General features: G+C 33.1%; 2 protein-coding genes across 2 annotated transcripts; both read left to right on the top strand.

Moving 5' to 3' along the window:
• Window positions 1–216: 216 nt before the first annotated feature.
• Window positions 217–3,797, top strand: LOC123538504 (uncharacterized). Its single transcript, XM_045322660.2, has 5 exons — window positions 217–315; window positions 648–971; window positions 1,218–1,315; window positions 1,666–1,755; window positions 2,085–3,797. The coding sequence occupies exons 2-5, from the start codon at window positions 718–720 to the stop codon at window positions 2,135–2,137; spliced, it is 495 nt and encodes a 164-aa protein (XP_045178595.2). The 5' UTR covers window positions 217–315; window positions 648–717; the 3' UTR covers window positions 2,138–3,797.
• Window positions 3,798–10,535: 6,738 nt separating this feature from the next.
• LOC123539154 (uncharacterized) lies at window positions 10,536–19,411 on the top strand. The gene is made up of 7 exons (XM_053530537.1): window positions 10,536–10,944; window positions 11,485–11,561; window positions 12,915–12,989; window positions 14,599–14,752; window positions 17,021–17,191; window positions 17,864–17,976; window positions 19,180–19,411. Exons 2-7 carry the CDS (start codon window positions 11,529–11,531, stop codon window positions 19,351–19,353), a joined length of 720 nt encoding a protein of 239 aa, XP_053386512.1. The 5' UTR covers window positions 10,536–10,944; window positions 11,485–11,528; the 3' UTR covers window positions 19,354–19,411.
• The last annotated feature ends 273 nt before the right edge of the window (window positions 19,412–19,684 follow it).

Genomic DNA, 19,684 nt, shown 5'->3' with positions numbered 1-19,684 from the left:
CTTTTGATATACCGGGAGTAAATTTTATTAATACACCTACAGAGCACGATTGGTACGACAGTTTCCGTTAATTATGATTATCATGTGCATCATTTAATGTCACGGCATATAAAGATAGCACAAAATATCTGAATTCACCGTTTTTTCAACCAATCAGATTGCTACGCTAGAGAGACACGGAGAAGTCATTAAAATATTAAGTATTTAAGTGAATACAACCGGAGTATACCTTGCATTTAATTCAAGACGAAGCTGTGTGTCAGCCTTCAGCTGAAGTGTAACTGAATTATCATCAGAAGTGATAGGATTCATAAGGTATATTGCAAGATAAATAACAGTTTTATAATATATATTTACAATATATTTCATCGCGAAAAGCTTCAAGTAACATGACATTTTACAAGGTTTAAAGTTACTTGTAATAGTTTATCTTTAGTACGTACACATTTTGTAAATTTAATGGACATACTGCATCAAATGTTAGTTAAAAAAAGGTGTTTATATAAATTTATTGATGATTAATGTTAGTTAGTAGATTCTGAAGTTTCTGTTCTAATGCTTACTACTGGCACTTTGTTCTTGCAGTTAAAGACAACATCATTTTATGCACTCAGGATGCTTAACACAATCAATTAATCTCATTCCAGGATACTTTGACAATTTAAACCGCTGCTTAGGAATCACTACAATACCCGAAACAGCTTAAGTGATACAGGGATGGCATGGATAAAATATTTTCGTATACTTAGCATTTCTGCGTTAGTAATATGTGCAAATTGCAACGTTATACGGCAAGGTAAAGCTGTGAATGATAAAATACTTCTATCAGATGTCAATGCAGAGGATAACGATATGTTTGTGGACAATGATGTAAAAGAGGAGAATAATTATATACATTTACATGAAAGTTTAGGTTTGAGTATAAAAGATACGAAGACGAATGGAAACGCATACAACCATGACAAAATAACGTATGTTTTGTTTATGTTACATTTATGTTATATCTATTTATTTCAGTAATTTGTCTAAGATGATTAATATTTTGTCTTTGAAGGCGCAGCAGTTGATTTGGTACATTGCTGTCTTTTATATATATTCATGTAATTTGTGGTTCAGTTATTCGAGTGTCCTTATAGTTTAAGTCTACAGGCTGTTAAGAATTAAATATTTCAAAGCACATTCGATAATGGTTAAAAACTAGGTTTTGTAAATTACAGACTTGTTCATCATTTTGCGAGACACGCTCTCTGTAGAAATATTGAAGGAAAGGCACGGTTCTACACAGCTATGAAATCCAAGCTTTGTAACAGCAACAGTAAGTCGGACATTTATCTTATTTATTTGCAATACATGTACACGTTAATTACATGACAATTAGACAGTTAATATACTTTATCTCGGACTTGTTTAATCTATCAAATAGAAATTTAGGACTAAATGTAATTCAGTAAAATAATTTTTACAATATCTGTTCAGGATTTATTCAAAGTAATAGATAATTAACACGTTTTATGTGCTCCTTTTTCTTTTGTACATTTTATTTATAACACCCCTGTTTTGTTTACTCACAGCAGACAGGTACATATTTTGTTACAACATAGTGAATTCAAACCTTGAGAATAAAGTAACACTTGTTTGACGCTGGATACTATTCTCACTTTTCAGGCAAATTTATAGCACACCTTATTGATGACATTTGCTCAAGCAATAACAGTCATCTAGATAACTGGGTTGCAGAACTATTTGATTTAAATGGTAAGTTAGATGTTAACGCTACTTGCATTTGGATGAAAAAGTATTAAAATACGTCGTGTGTGAATTAGTTTATAAAAAAGACCATTTTCACAGAAACACCATTTTAACATATTAAATTTATTTCTGCCAAACAATGTGAAGAGTGACCTTTTTGCTTTAAAAGTTAAACCAGTGAAAAAGCAGTATAATATGTAGCCATTTCAAAAGAATTTATATAGACGTTTGGAATTAGTGTTTTAAAACAACGTTCATGATTGACATAGAAAAATGATAAAGCAAATAATAATAACGAGATATTATATCAACAAAATGTTTCTTTTACTTTACAGAAGACGGTTTTGTAGACCACTTTGAGAGGCATTTCTATAAAACTGATGACTGAGACGCTTGTTTTCTTGTTTCTGGTGGACTTGTCTCTCTGATACATGCATCTAGTTTGATGTGAGAAAGATACATGATAACGAAGAAAATACTATTTTGATAAAGAAACAAAATACAACATCAACAGCAAATACTTCCCTGACCAACTTCTAGATCTGTCATTGGCAGGTCACAGGTTTGTGCTAGACAAAGTGTGCTAGAGAAAGTGCGCGCATGCTAGGGATTTTTCGACATATCTTAATATCATTTAATACAAATGATAAAAATATTTTGACAATAACTAAATTTACATGTGGTGCCGCTGTTTGTTTTTAAACATGTCGAAGAAATGAACGACTTAATTTTTTATCTTCAATTCTAGGACTAGTCACTTTTCTTAGTTTCTTCACTGTTCTTAGTTTGAAATCATGTAGGCTGAGTGCACGGCATTCCAGTATGTATCGTAAACGAAGAAGGCAGAAACGAGAAAGAAACTGGCAATATATGGAAATATACTCGCATCAATATCTAGATCAGCGTGCATGAAGATATGGCTTATGCAGAAATCTTGTATTTTTGTCAAGAAGTAGTGCGCAAATACATTAGAAAATGCTGTGATATGACTTCATAGAGACATCTACTGACTGATTTTATGACAACACTGTTTGAATACCTAATAGAATTTCATGAAAACCATTGTTTTTCTAAACGTCCATCTGTATCAGCATATATATTGAGTAAGATATCTTTTAAGTAAAGTATGTAATTATTGTACGTTTTCACAAAAGATATTTATAGAAAACGGGTTTTAGATACAAAACAGTTTTTGTTTCGTCATTAAACGTTTGTATGTAAGGACATGATTTTTTATGTTCAGATTAATTGTTTTGAACAAAATTAGGTGTTTATATTAAAAATACTGTAATAGTCATGTCATTATAGTAGTGATACTATTCAGCATAAACCGGATCTATATCAATTTTATGTGTTATTTTTATGTACTTGAATATTGTTAAGTACTAAGTACTCTTCAAAGCAGTTGTGTTTTAATAAATGAAAACATTCATAATGTAAACACTAGACATCTATGTCGCGCCAGAATTACGACTATCATTAGTCAAAGCTTCTTCCGTCCTGATTGCTTAATTTGTCATCCATAATTTTATTGTTTTTACACTTTTTACAGTGTTTGTTCCGAATAGTATAGATAGCTGATAAACCGTACATGCAGATATTTTTGAAAAACGTATTTTTGTGAATTCAAAGTGGATAATAGATAACAGCGAATCAGAAATATGGTAATACGTACACCTCAGCGAAAGAGTTTTAATTGTGAAAGAGTTGTTTTAACGTAAACGTTCTTGTTTAATTGTAAATATTCTCAAAATATATTCTCACAACTAATCCAAAAGCATTGTTTCTGTTAGTTTTTATATGTTCAATTGGTTGTCATATGTTATATTGTTGCGTAAATTTGCTACTATTGTTGTTTTGTATTTATTTAGAATTTTTATTTTCCAGATTTCTGGAATTGTTAAATATAAATTTTATTTCGATTTTAAAGCAGTATTTTCTTGTATTCTTTATTACATTATTTGAATTATTGGTCGCTATTCCGTCCATTGTGTAAAATAACTATGTTGTTTTTATTTTCATTTTCGTCAATGATTGCTTGAAATAAAAAAAAAATGAAAAATGAAATATGGCTTAGCATTTTATGTCCAGTTTGAATGTTCTGCGTGTCAAAATCATTGTAAAAATGTGTTGAATGTTAGTTGAGGTCATAACAATTTGGACAACCATTCCGGTTATCTAAAATGTAATATTAGCAAAACTATTAAATGTTCTCGCTATTAATTTGCAAGTTCAAAAGGTTGCTTGTTTTATGAATATTATTGACCGATTTATCTGTGAGGTAAATTTATATCTATGTCTTTGAATTGAATCAGACTTAAAACAAAAAGTCTAACATAGATTAACAATGACTTGTTTACACAGTAAGAATTCTAACATGGAGGAACAATGACTCGTTTTTAGACTGAAGAGAAAACGTACACAACTTTACAGGTTTTAAGCTTATTCAATATCCATTAGTGCTCACCATAGCCAGCTAAATGTATCACGAAACCCTATTAATTTAGATTTCCACTGCACATATTCAATACAGGAAGATCTAACATAGCCAGATTCATTTATTGTAGTTCGTTTAGCATTATGATTCTTTATCTATACGTTTTGTTTTAATATTAATTTCGTGGTTTGTTTGTTTACATAATAGTATATTACACAAGCAACCATCTATTCTGAATTTGAACAATTCAATTCTTTATTTATGCAGCATACACTATGGTATTAAGGAAAACTCATCAATAATTCTGAAGATGATAAGTATATTGCGGAACTCAAACGACGTTGCCGAAAAATACACTGACACTATTGACACAATGGTCTAATGAACTACTTGCCTTATATTTATGGGGACTCAGAACTTGACAGAAAGATACAGTCAGTAAACATTTATGTCTTTATTATGATTTAAGTGCTACCTTTTTAGTCTGAAGTGTCTAGCCTACTCGCAACCGTAACAACTGCTTTTATGAAAGGCTATAGATAATTTGATATTTAATAAAGTATCAGTTTTTGTCATACCGAAAATATTTTAATATTTTATTACACCAATAAAGTATTTAATATAGCCACATCTGAAAAGTGTAATTATATCAATAGAAAATTTGAAGACTCTTTCACAATAGTGCGGGAGACATTGCATACATTTAAATTGATTATATGACAGTTAGGGTAATGTTATCTAACCGCCGTTTCAAGTTTTAATAGTTTTATTAACTCCAGAAATGAGCCGCACCATGAGAAAACCAACATAGTGCGTTTGCGACCAGCATGGAACCAGACTAGCCTGCGCATCCGCGCAGTCTGGTCAGGATCCATACTGTTCGCTTTCAAAGCCTATTGCAATTAGAGACACCGTTAGCGAACAGCATGGATCCTGACCAGACTGCGCGGATGCGCAGGCTGGTCTGGATCCATGCTGGGCGCAAACGCACTATGTTGGTTTTCTCTTGGTGCGGCTCAAATATAGGTACATGTATTACACTTTAAGATGATTTACGACAGCTAAAATGTTCATTTTGTAAAATGAAGTAACTTAACTCAGTAAATATAAGTTTGGATAAAAAAACTATTTGCACTAAAGATTTGACACTGAGATTTGAAATATACTGTAAAAACTGAGACCAAGATGGGGATAGTATGCGTAATTGATTAGTTGACTGATTTTTCCTAGAATATTGCACGCAACCAAGTATTTGAAGTAGGAGTATAGGAGTATTTCGTATTGACATTTTTTTCGTGTAAAAATCCCACATGGAGATTTTTATGAAACTTCTTTTTATTTAAAGTGAACCATTTTGAATTCATACGGTCAAATAAAAGTTCAGGTCCGAGTGTTTCCTTTAAGATAATAGTACATGATTTATGCTCTATGCTGAAATGGATTGATAAAATGATAGATAAAAACAGAATATTTGATCTATTCATAGAATATAATAGGTAAGGGTAGAAACCGTGAAAATAGGCTTTAGGAAAAAAGAAATATATTAAATTGTATAATAGATTTTCCTGTGATAAAGATGACAGACGAGCTGTCATTTTGACGATGAATCTTTTATTAAAAAGCTGAGTTTATGAAATTGGGTTTAAAACGTGTTACATAAATTGCGCTGATTTATACCATTTGAGCCGCGCCATGAGAAAACCAACATAGTGGGTTTGCGACCAGCATAGATCCAGACCAGCCTGCGCATCCGCGCAATCTGGTCAGGACCCATGCTGTTCGCTAACAGTTTCTCTAATTGCAATAGGCTTTGAAAGCGAACAGCATGGATCTTGACCAGACTGCGCGGATGCGCAGGCTGGCCTGGATCCATGCTGGTCGCAAACCGACTATGTTGGTTTTCTCATTGCATGGCTCATTTATGGTATTCTTGACATTTGATGTAAATTATTAGAATATTTTTACACGTTTAGAATTATGTAGAATATACGCGTGATATCGGCTATTAAAATACGTGTTATGACACCAAGTCGCCACAGCGGCGGTTCCATGAAGTGTTTTATGTTACTGTTTTTAAGCCGAAAGCATTTTTTTTGTAAAGTTATTTGGCTGTACACGCAATAAGCAACAATAAAGTGACCAAACAATTAGCACTTACGATTAAATGCAACTATTACTACCTGCCTTGGACAGTAATCCAATATGAAACCCAAAGGAGGACACAACATTTAAATTGATATCGGTGAAAATAATCAATAACTTTTGTATGCAAGAAATATAGGATGGTTCACTTAAGTTTGGATGAACAACGATATAGCAATATAATGAAGTAACTATTTCCTAGTGCTCAATTATGACAAAACGTTTAAGTCCATGCTGTTAGCATAAGTTTGAATCACAAATCGATCACCATCGTTCTAATGTTTATTTTGATAGTTCCAGATGTAAAACATGTCAGTCAAAAACTAAACAATTACGAATGTCTCAGCCTCTGCATGGGTATGTCAATTCGTGAATGCATAATAATATGTAGATGGTTATTCATCTTGTAATAAAGTAGAAAGTCTAATTTTACGTATTTAATTGTATTAGAAACTTTAACATTAGTAAGTTACAATTGGTCCAAATATAGCCAAAAGTAATAAGTTGTCCGTGGCAGATTCTTGGCTTATATAGGGAGGGATTCTTACGTTACGTCCTATGAATCATACAACAAGTACTGGGAATGCCACAGACAGATACCAAAACACACATTTCCACGTGTTGACGAGTACTCAGACGTGAAACCGACAGGTATGCCGCGCAGGTATGTACAACCTCGTGACATGAATATTGTGCAATTTGTTTTACTCCGTCAAGTAGTCGTTCTGAAGTGCCGTGGGGTAAAGGTAAGTATTCACCTATTCGTTTATGCCCTCCCCTTGGTCAACGAGAATCTGCATATTGTGTTGACAGTTGCGCTGTTCTGGATTAAAATAACACGCTGCTTTAACCTTTTTCTGGAAGCATTGCATTAATGTTTTTGCGACAAGTTTAAGAGCAGAGTATTATTTTTATCATAAGGAGAAGCTAATACTAAGTTTTATTTTGTAGTTACAAGATAGCTGGAAATACTAAATAGTTACAATTGTCTCCTTTAATGACAATGTTGGATAAAAATAGTGGATTTGTGTTATTGGACTGATAGATACATACCAAAAATACACAAGTATCTAGGAATAGCATTATTTCCTGGATATTATTGAAAGTATTTAGCAATATTTGAATCCTTCCGCACAGAAATATAGCCAGACAAAACACAGACAAAACACATCAGAAATGGCACATCCATTAAATAAGTCTGAAAATTAACCAGATAAAACAGGTTATGTGATAAATTTGGGACTTCACAAGTTCAGAGAACTACCTCCTAGGATACAACGATCAGGAATTACTTCAGTACTGGAGCAGCACGCTTTTTGTTTAGTTAATATCACCGTCTTAACTTTCACGCCCTTTTATTTACTTTTAAATTTATTGTCAAACCAAAAAGTTTTACAATTTCAGTTTAGCAATTAAACAGATATTGTTTTCGAAGTAATTCATGAACCAGAATTTAAAACATTTAAGCACTATTAAAGATAAATGTTTCTAACACACTTGTTCGTTTACAGAAGAGGTCATCGTATATACAACATTATACACTTTATAATTCATATGTTTGCTTATACTTTGGAGTTTTCAGTTGTGGTAACAGTTGGGGAGATGTCTTTAATCAAAACTATTTTAATAATTAAGACAGCTTTAATAAAGGTTGGTTAAGACATGCTTACGTATAATGAAAGGATTCTCAATCTTCTGTTTATGCTCAGAAATGGTTCCCTTCTTAATACAGTTAACATTAGCTTTCGTTTGTATTTGTGAAGTTTCCAGCTAATTCATTCTAATGCTCAATGCGCGACGGGGTCAAAAATGCAAGCAGCAAATACATGAGGTAGTTTAGTTTACTAAAAAGTAAAATAAAGTATCGTTGTATTTGCATCAGTTCCCTGGCATCCTTTCACAAAAGACTCGTTGGAGCTCATTGCACAGCAATTAAAGATATCCTTTGCCAAGGAAAGCTTTATCTAATACAGCATTCGTTTTGCAATTCATATTAATGTATTTCTCTACCGAAACGCCATTATCAACTTTTTTTTTTGTTTTTGTTGGTTTTCCATCACACTGACACAACAAGTACATTCCATATGACGTCTTTCCAGAGTTTCATGAAGGAGGCTGATCCCAAGTGGCCCTCTGAGCAATATTTCAGACATTGGCGGTCACCTTGTTAGAACCAATCGACCTTCAGTAAGAAATATTGATGCCTCTATTATTACGAAAGGTTTCTACACCCAAAGGGAGGTATCGAACCCACAGCTGTGAGAGGGTAGTGATACAGGCAATCATAGTCTAATAAAACGTTCTTTTTGTTATTAATAGTGGTTGTTTATATCGAGAAAAGTTATCCTACAGCATTTCAAATGATTTCTATCCATATTTTAAATACGACTATCATTGAAAAATACTCAGAAACGCCCGTGATTCTTACTAGGTATTCCATTGTATTTTGCTCTTCTTCGACCATAACTAGGTAAAGTATCAAGTATAAGCAGTGTTACGTGATAGTTATTATTATATACAGGAGATAAACGCAATGACTATTGTTTTTTTCCGCTTCTTTATGCTGTTGTAATACTGTTGTTGTTGTTGTTGTTATAAATTAACAGAGTAATAATATCTGTAAAACACATGGTTTTTGTTTTCGTGTTAGTACAAAATCATTTATCTGTGCGTGTTACGTTTGCCACGGATTACGTATTTTGTAAGATATGTGAACAGTTAAAGATCTCCTTGTGAACTCTTTTTTAACCGTTACCCTGCTACATTTCTAAAATGGATTGGTCTATCACTCAGTCTTGGCACTACCATTTATTATTTAATGGAGTGTTCATTGAAAATTTACTGATCGAATAGCGAATAGTGCAAACCATGATTTCGGTCTGCACTGGTCGCAAACCTGTATGAAAATAGGACCAGTTTTACAGCTGTAAAACGTCTGTAAAAGACCTGCATTTTGAAATTACAGCTGTAAAATACCTGTAAGCGGAGAATTACCAAAAAAAAACTGTTGAAAGTTACAGGTGTAAAATAATTGCAGGTCTCAAAAATACAGCTGTAAAAATTATAATTAAAAGTTATAGCTGTAAAATGATCATGTCTCAACATTACAGCTGTAACTTTTTTGGAGGGAGACAAGAGTACTGTCAGCCTTTTGCATTTTGGCGGGATATAACTGAAATTCAAAGAGACACCACATCATCTTAAATATTGGAATTTTAGCCATTAATGAGTAAGTGCAAAAGTTTAATTATCTAATACAATTGTATGAGGACACGTGTAAGCACATGCATTAACAATTTACTCTTTATTTGAAACTAATAAGTTTAAAGGAAATAATTACCAGATTGTCATATGTTTTCATGGCATAGAAAGTTTGATAAACATTATATGATGCATAGTTTCTACTTTGTATCCTACTCTTTAACTTTGCAATTGCTATACTAGAAACATATTTGATATTGTTCTTTACTTTCTATATCATTTATAGTAATTGCTACCCTTTCTACAGAGAATTACAATTCATCCTAAAACATTTTGTACTTCTGCTTTCGTCCCTTAAAATAATGCTCTCTTTTTCAACACCTGTAATATTTCTACGCCTGTAACTTTCATGCATATTTACAGCTGTAACTTTTTTTATTTTTACAGCTGTAAGTTTTTACAGCTGTATCTCATTTGCATAATTCGACCTGTTTTACAGTCGTTTTACAGCTGTAAATAGCTGTAAAATTAATGTTGTTATATATAATCGACAGGTGTAAAATTGAATTAATCTTGGCTGTAATTTTGAACAAAAATACAGGTCTTTTACAGCTGTAAAATTTCGTACAGGAAGGCAAAATCACTTGCCGCGAGCAGGCTAAAGTTTAATCACCTGTTTAAAATGTTTACGCATTCCTTGAAACAACAAACCGATTTTATTCTTAAGCCAGTACAAAAGTATTTTGTCTGTTAGAAATAAAGTTAGATATGACTAGATATTGTAAATTGTATAGATATTTTGAGTCATTAAATTTCTAGCGATTTTCAATGAGTATGGATTAGGTACATATTCCTTCAACATTGGACTGATAAGTAAGAATAAGACTTTAATGAAGAAAGTACAAATTTTTAATCACCAAGGTTCTTATCTTAATAATTGCACTTGTGTCTCATTTTATTTTCACTATGCGTACGCATACATGTGTATCTAATCGTAGATAACGGAACATGCTTCTTTTCGGTAAGTCAAGTTTGTTAGCTCAACCGATATATAATGATATTTGACTGTAAAAGAACATTGATATGAAGAATGGAAGTTTTACATAAACGTTTTTTTTTTCTCTTCTATTGAGATGCCGCAGCAGTAAAAAATATAATATATATCTGTAAACTGTTTTTGTAAAGTAGTGCTTAAATCCTTAATCATATCACTTTTCGTCCTTGCTATTAAATATGCTATGGATTTCAGTTTTTACTGTAATATTTGCGCTGCCTCAAAATACCCATGGATCTGATCAGGCTTGCCATGATATTGACCATGACGCCTGCATTGCCATGGCAACACAAAATGCAAAAATTTGCTTGGATCCAATATTAGGAAAAAACAGCATGTCCAAAATATTGTAACAACTGTCGTAAGTAAAAGCTCTTGTTCACCTTTAGCACGCTTAATTTCTATAATGGACTGTTCTATCATTCAGTTTTGGCAGTGAAGGGGTGTTCACTGAAAATTTACTGACTGAATAGCGAACAGTGCAGCCCATGATCAGCTTACACGGACCTTGATCTGCACTGGTCGCAAAGGCAGAATAATGTGCTGCCAGCAGGTTAAAGGTTCGGTAGGTAAAGTGCGGAAGCCACCTACGTGTAGCTGGTTTATAAAAGGTGGGTGGTTCTAGCCAGGTACCAGATGTTTCTGAAAAAAAGAGAGTAGGGGTTTCTCCATGAGTAATGCTGAAGAGGTTGTATGGTAACATCAGCTGCCAGTTTAACTTAAGATCCTACAATCTTACAAATATAGCCTGCTTTTATGACTGAAATATTTACACATCTAACTGTATCGTATCTTTTGGGTTCTCTTTCCGATCTTCGTTTCAATTTCTTTGAATATAATTCTGATGTTGTATATACATGTACAAATGGTTGATCCTATTTTCATGATCCATGTATTTCAGCAATAACCTGCTACAATTGTACTACATCAAATCCTGACACCAGCATGTGCCATTCAGTATCTTGTCAAAACGGCCAGGTATATGTGCGATGTTAAGAAGTTTTCAGTTAGAAAATATGTACACTTTAGGACTTTAAAACGGCAGATCCATATACGACAATTATTTCATTCGTGCAATTTGTTCGTTATCACATACATAACTGTACCGATAATTTTGCATATTACTTAAACATTCGGTAAACAGGAACACAATTTTAAGAATAATAATGCTACATTCGAATTGTTTTGAGTACGTACATCTATTTAGTGTATGGGTTAGTACGACAATCTTTCAAGATTAACATGAATTCTGTTTGAAATTAAGTAAAAACATACCGACTGGTACTTCAATGCTATGATTCCTAAAAACAAACAATCACACAAGTTACACGCGATTAAATACATTAACGGTTATCGACAAAAATTGAACCGACGGGCTCCAAACAGATGGAGAACCTAGTAAGCACCCTGTTGACTGTGTAGGGGAAAGGACAGTGCGCTTGGGGTTGGTAAATTCCAATAGAATCGAGAAAGATAATGATTAGAAAATTTTAGAAAGTCGCAAGATGCGTTGATTAACAAACGAATGCATTTTGTTATAAGGCAGGGAAATCATTAGAAAGGCAAACTTACTTATCTATCCTGCCATAGTTTAGAATCAAATTCAGATTTAGATTGATATTTGACAACATATGAGCCGCGCCACGGGAAAACCAACATAGTGGGTTTGCGACCAGCATGGATCCAGACCAGCCTGCGCATCCGCGCAGTCTGGTCAGGATCCATGCCGTTCGCTTTTAAAACCTATTGGAATTGGAGAAACTGTTAGCGAACAGCATGGGTCCTGACCAGACTGCGCGGATGCGCAGGCTGGTCTGGATCCATGCTGGTCGCAAACCCACTATGTTGGTTTTCTCATGTCACGGCTCATATCAGACATATTCAATACCTAAACCTCTGAATTTTCATGAGGAATATTTAAACGTTTATCAAAACAAAACATACAGGTACATTTTTGTGACTTTTCGTAGCGGTCATATTAAATGATATCATTGCATTAATGATTGTTGAATTGTCAATATGCAATTGACAACGAACTTTTCTAAACATGTAAGAAAGTTTATAATTGTACTGTTTTATCTTGAAATATATTGTCACAAAAAATCCAGGCGTTATAAGTTTTGATTAATATATTAAATATAAGACAAGCTCTAACGTTGTGGACATATTATTATAATATGCATGGTGAGAGCTAACATATTTTAAAAGATGCAATATTACTGTCTCAAAATGGTTTCTATATAATTTCATTCAATGCTTCTTTCCTAAAAGACAGTTTTGTATTATTTCAATAAGGAAGTTTGTGTGATGTAAAGACATTTTAATTTTCAGGCCTGTATGGTAAAAGAAGTGAAACCTCTGTTGGGTGGATTGAGTACTTACACATTAGGCTGTGAACAGAAATCGGTTGGTACTCATTTCTAAGAAAAATTATAGAAGCGAATGTTTTATGGCAAAGGATTTAGAGTAATTAATTGCAAGAGAGTTCATTCGAAGATTTAGGATTTATCAAAATGCCGTGACGAAGCCATGGTAGAGTCCGCCATGCATACGATTCTCGTCGTCAAGGTGCAAGATGTATAATTCCTAGAAATGTTTCAGAATATTCCTATAACAAATATCTATTAAGGACGGATATTTATGTACATAAAATAAAAATCGAAATTTTATGAAAATCATATATAAAAATAAGTTATTTTTATTCTAACATTTATTTGGCAATAGAAAATATTCACGCAAAGTATAAATATTACATCTATTTAAATTAAAAATGGGTATTCACCTGTCATTGATTACCAGCAAAAAAAAGACAAAGAGTCATTACATCAGACCAATAATATTGTACTGTTAAATAGCGATTTGAAAAAAAAAACAGGTAAACAAAATAATACATTTCAGCCCGCTTAGCTCAGTAGAGAGAGCTTTGGTCTACGGATCGCGGGGTCGCGAGTTCGATACCCGGGCGGGGCGTATGTTCTCCGTGGCGATTTGATAAAATACATTGTGTCTGAAATCATTAGTCCTCCATCTCTGATTATTCATGTGTGGAAGTTGGCAGCTACTTGCGGAGAACAGGTTTGTAATGGTACAGAATCCAGGAAGACTGGTTAGGTTAACTGCCCGCCGTTACATGACTGAAATACTGTTGAAAAACGGCGTTAAACCCAAAACAAACAAATAAACATCAGAATATTCAGAAAACAACATGCCTGTGCTGTTTCACTTTTAAAATGGTTTCCTGATAGAATATCTATTTTTGAATGGAAGTACGAGATATTTGTTTTCCATATACTTTTGTTTATGCATTGTTCAATTAAGTAACTAATTAGCGTATAATAAACCATACGTTGTAAAAGTAAACAAAAGTGATTAATTATAAAAACACCATTGGTAGCTTAAGAATGAAATAACAATGCTGAAAACCAATAGATTATATTGCTCTCTGGTATGAACTACATGATATAGGTAAAACTGTGTCCCTTGGAGAGAAAAAGAAATTATCAAGAATGAATAAATGATCCATGACCTTTGTATTTATATTGAATAATTATGCTCTTGTGAAATGGAATGAGCAAAATATTCAATATATGAAGCATTTCTAGTTTGTTTGTTTGTTTGTTTGTTTTTTGTTTGTTTTTTGTTTTTTTGTTGTTGATACATTTGCTCCAATTTATTGCGAAGAGAAGAAACGTCATTAATATATTTACGGTGCATGATAATTCAGAGAACATTTATTTTAACAGAGATATCGAATTTTATGTAAGTAACCCATATTCAGGAAGATTGTCAACAAGCCACGGTAACATATCAGTTGGTGAAAATGCTATTGGTTTAATAAGGTTTAAGTTCTCTTAAAGCATAAATAGTGAATCTTATTTTACGGTATTTAAAATGTAATATTTAGAGCAAGTTTTTAGTTATCATCTTCAAAGTAAAATGGCTGTTGTTCAATAAAAAGAACTTTTATATCAACACAAAAATGAAAAAGAATGTTGAACTATGTTTCATTTGATAGGTTTGTGATGGGACTAAGAAAAGGTCTATACAGTCCCGTTCTGTGCACATAGACTGCTGTTTATCTGATCTATGTAACAACATCAGTCCACCGACGACACCCATGCCGACTACAAAATCGTCGTTTACAACCACACCGATACCCTCGCAAAACGGTATCGCAGTAACTAAACTTTTTGAGATCTTGCTTTTCACTAAAATACTTCATCTATATTTAACTATGGTAATGTGTGGTTTCTAGACTAGCCTCTAGACTGGTGATAACGAATTTGTCACAAATTTCATTTTTTTTTAAATTTTAATTCTTTAATTTTATGTAATATAGACAAATGCCAGTCTATTTTAGAAATTTTCTCAAAGAAATGATTGCAACAGTATCAGTTTACTATACTCCTAAATGCTCTGGGAAAGTTGATTGGCACCTATGGCTATTACATTATTCCGAGATAATTTGGTACATCATGCCAGGGGCCAAGAGTTATGCAGCTGGCCGCTGATATGTATTACAGATTTATGATTTTGTACATCTAGATATTTGTTTTTAGAAATAATGTTCAATAAAAGGAGAGTTGATAGTGTTCTTGTAAGAAATTAAAAAAAAATGTAACAGAATGGTATTTTCATTAATAGTTTTTCTTCCTCGGTTTTTAGAGCTACCAGAGCTCAACATTCTAATTGGAAAATAAAATATTAATCTTCTAATATCTCTAAAGAACATCGTAGTTTTTTAAGCATGTCTTCTGAATTTTGGTTAACATGATTGGAATTAAACGTGCATTGATTCTGGTTACACATACATTGTGGACAGCAACATATTGTTTGGGAATTATACTTATTTTCGTGTGGCTTAGTTATTTAAAAGAAACAGCAAAATCACTTTAGGATCTATCTTCCCATTACAGACGGAATCATACATAATTTGAGATCACAAAAATGCAACCACAAACAATTAGGTTTCACACTCACTGGATGGAACAAATGACAACAAATGAAGAAGATGATAGACTAAGTATAGTGCCTTCTATTTTAATTTTCATGTAATATACTCGCTCAAATGATAACTCAGACGTCATACACCATTATATTGTGTCAAAACAAGTTTATTTTATGTGATACTTTAACTGTATAACCTTGAAATATTTTAAGATATTTGTATCCTTCTGTCCCCTAATATTTGTCTTGGCCAAATCGCTCTATTTTTATTGGGAAAATTGTTATTCAGTTACGAGACATACATTCAAATTTTAAAAATTCGTTATAAATTAGAAATTGCTTTAGAAAAACGCGAATGTCACACGATAAAGCATCGTTTCAATAGAAGGGTGAATAGAAATACAATCTGCACATTGTCTCATAATTTAAAAAATCTGAAAATACTTAAAAAGGGTAAAAAGATATATAGCGGACATGAGATACTGCCTATTTGAGGATTTATCTCATGGTAAGACCCTGAACTAACATGACTGATAGTGTTTGTGTTTTCCAGGTCGTATTATATAATTGATATCAAACATCTGTTCTACATTAATTGAAATTCTTTCGAATGGGTAAAAAGATACATAGCGGACGCAATTTTATGACTGACAGATGGACGGCTGTTCAGAGTGACATACGACCAGTCCAAAAAAAGCTTGTCTCCCCGAAAAATGGAGGCATAATTATTTTTCAACCTAAATAATCGACACCTGAATCTTGATGACTCTAAGAATGCTATGTTAAATACAACTGTTTGACTCTCATAATATTTTAGATGCCTGATATTCAAAGTTTTAGCGGTTCGAAATGAAATAGAAATTTGGAATACAATTGTAATATTTGTCAACAAAAACACAATACATCATTACAGTGTCCTGCCTTTACTGAGTTAATTAACTCTGCGATGTAAAATTACCTATCGCACCAAACTATGATGCTGGAACGAGAATATACTTAGACTGGCTACTTTCACAACTCTCAAAATAAAGATTCAAAAAGATAACATAGTCTAGGAGCTAGTCCATGCGGTATCAAAGGTTTCACCCTTTATGAAGTCACGTGCTTATCCCGCTTAATAAAAACTGCACTTTGCTAAGTAGAACCAAATGCCAAACCAACTTAGAAATAAATGCAACGAATAAGACAAAAGTAATGCAAGAAAACAGAAAAAAAAACATTCTAAGATAAGTCACTGTTAAAGTAAGCTGCTTTGTGTTTGGAACGCACTGGCTGTGTTTGAAGTACATTACGTTTTAACAAGCCTATGAAATACATTCTAAAATATAAACGCTATTTATTCTTTGAGTACATGCAGTAGTTACTGTCTGTTTGGACTAAGTATATGTCTAAGAATGAAAAATATTACATTTTACATTTGTGACTCCGCTATGTCGCATTTATTTCGGTATTTTTCATCAAGTTTCAAAATTTGCAATTTTAAAATACAGCCGGCCATTGGTCCGAATGGAGTATTTGGGGACCTTGTCGTAATGGTTCAGATGGTAAAACTGGATATAAGGAAAGAACACGAGTATGTAACATTCAGCAGAACAACATATCGCCAACTTCCTGTTTAAACGGATCTACAGAATATTACAGAGCTCCTTGCACATGTACACGTATGACGAAATTTCAGCATATTCATTTATCTTCATTCTAGTTTTCTTTCATCATTTAAAATCACCCTGTAATATACTGAAATTTGTCTCGTAAAGATACAGTTTCCTACTTTTGTGACATTTATCCTTATCTAATATCGTACCATCTCATGCTTTCTGATATATTTTCATTGACGCTTTATTTTATCTTTTATCATATACCTATATAAATGTTGTTAAAAAGAGCAAGTATATCACAAGGAAATATGAACAGGCAGAAGAAATTCCGTATTGTACCTTTTGTATAGTATGTTTCCGGACTACTTTCATTTAATATGCATGACCTGACACAGTTCTAAAAATAGCGCACATATAAAGTTCACTAAGTTCTATTTTAACGACGGCAAATATTTAAGATTTCTTTCGATAACAAAACAACTTAGGTGGAGGTATATAATAAAAGGGTCATTAAGACAGCTACATCTGGGATTTTAGTATTCAGCTCTTGTGGATTTTGCAAGGACGGATCACACTCGGTGCTTTCGCGCATCGTCAGACACGATCTGGCAAAACCCCCTCGAGTTGAATACGGCATCCCAGATCGAGTTACAATTATAATAACCCTATTGTACATAAACGGCTGATTATCATATCAAATTATCTTGTATATATTGTATATATATTGCCGTGTAGCACCTCGGATTGTAAACTTCACAGCGTCAGGAACATGGAAAATTGGTGGAGTAGTATATTTACGATGTGTAACCACTGGGAATCCTAAACCAAGTGTAAACTGGTTGACATTGGTAAGCATAAACACATGAAAATAGTTTTAACTACCTTGGTACTGCATTCAAGTTTCCTCCCTGTGGCTTCTGATACAGGATATATAATATGTTGTTATTCCTTACAGTTATTCAAACAGTTATTCAAATAGTTAATATCTTAACCACTGATGATCACGATTGGTTCTGCCTTTGCGACCATTGTAGATTATAATCAGCCTACACATTCGTATAGTCTGATAATGACATGCACTGTTCGCCATTTAGTCAGTATCTTTTTGGTATACACCCCTTTTAACAGTTAATATTACTGTCCAAATTGGACAAATTCTTTATAGAATTTTAACAGGGTAAGGTTTAAATGTAATTCAAGAAAATATTTGAAAATGAAAGGCAGAAATACTGTCTATGGTATTTGCTACTGCATATGAGACAGATGATCATTTAACATTAGGAGAAATTCTTTCCTGAAAGTGACGAACGTTGTATTTTCATAGTTAATAAGCAAAATTGTAAAGAAAATCTATCATATCAGCGCTAGACAGTAAAACACAGACCAAATATTTCAGCTGATAATGCTTAACGATTTGAAACTATGATGATCGAGAGAGGAACAGTGAAAGCTTGCTGTAGATAATAAGTGTAAAACAGGGTATTAATTTTTATTAAAAAAGACGAATGTTTAATTTAGTTTTCTTTAATTCTTCACTTCTTCGTTAAAATGACAGAAAAGATTTATCTTATAAAAAAATAACTTTTAATACTAATATCTTACTACATAATGTTGACCAGGAATAAGTGGTATAAAAATGTTGTATTACATAGTCCAGAAAGTATCTCATAATATGCTCACATGACCACATATTTGAGCCGTGCCATGGGAATACAAACATAGTGGGTTTGCGACCAGCATGGATCCAGACCAGCCTGCGCATTCGCGCAGACTGGTCAGGATCCATGCTGTTCGCTAACAGTTTCTCTAATTGTAACAGGCTTTGAAAGCGAACAGCATGGATCCTGACCAGACTGCGCGAATGCGCAGGCTGGTCTGGATCCATGCTGGTCGCAAACCCACTATGTTGGTTTTCTCATGGCGCGGCTCATTTCACATTTACAAAGGTAACTATCAGATGTACGCTATCTAAGTTACATATCTCATATTTATGTCAAAAACTTTTATTTCAATGCATATATTTTCTGTTCGCTATAATATTTATGTTACAGTCTACAAATATCTTACCAGTTCAAATGGCAGGCAATGATAGTTCTTCACTGATGATAGGACCAATTACACATCTACACGACGATTTGTTTAAGTGTGACGCATCCAATAGTTGCGGTAAAACAGATTCCAAAATCTTCACCGCACCATCAGCTTCGTCACCAATAATAGGATAAATCATGTCATGCACGTACTGTTATTAAACGGTTTATTCTGTTGGTCATAAATCATTATCAACATGCATTTTTGTGTTGTTATCACTTAACCTATAAAGTTCAAAGAATGTTGTTTTATTATGGACCACTGGCGTCATATCGGGAAAATATCGTTAAAGCTGACATTTAGACATGTCATACTCTGTCCCTTGTATTAATGCTGAGAAATGGTCGTAAATGGGAAAAGTTACTAGTTTAAATCGCAATTCGACAATGTTTATGCTGCATATTGAAGAATTAATCGTTTATTTTGAATTGTGCATATGTCATGTTTTCTAGGTGAACTTTGTGT

The sequence above is a fragment of the Mercenaria mercenaria genome, chromosome 18 (assembly GCF_021730395.1).
Source record: "Mercenaria mercenaria strain notata chromosome 18, MADL_Memer_1, whole genome shotgun sequence".
NCBI lineage: Eukaryota > Metazoa > Mollusca > Bivalvia > Venerida > Veneridae > Mercenaria > Mercenaria mercenaria.
Note: the sequence above shows the minus strand (reverse complement) of the source record. Positions and strands in the feature narration are given on the sequence as shown.

Coding starts and splice junctions, on each gene's coding strand:
- LOC123538504 (XM_045322660.2), top strand. CDS start 718: ATGGCATGGATAAAATATTTTCGTATACTTAGCATTTCTGCGTTAGTA. Junction 1,316..1,665: donor CAAGCTTTGTAACAGCAACA/GTAAGTCGGACA, acceptor CTCACTTTTCAG/GCAAATTTATAGCACACCTT. Junction 1,756..2,084: donor AGAACTATTTGATTTAAATG/GTAAGTTAGATG, acceptor TTTACTTTACAG/AAGACGGTTTTGTAGACCAC.
- LOC123539154 (XM_053530537.1), top strand. CDS start 11,529: ATGTGCCATTCAGTATCTTGTCAAAACGGCCAG. Junction 14,753..17,020: donor ACCGATACCCTCGCAAAACG/GTATCGCAGTAA, acceptor TTTAAAATACAG/CCGGCCATTGGTCCGAATGG. Junction 17,192..17,863: donor AGCTCCTTGCACATGTACAC/GTATGACGAAAT, acceptor ATTGCCGTGTAG/CACCTCGGATTGTAAACTTC.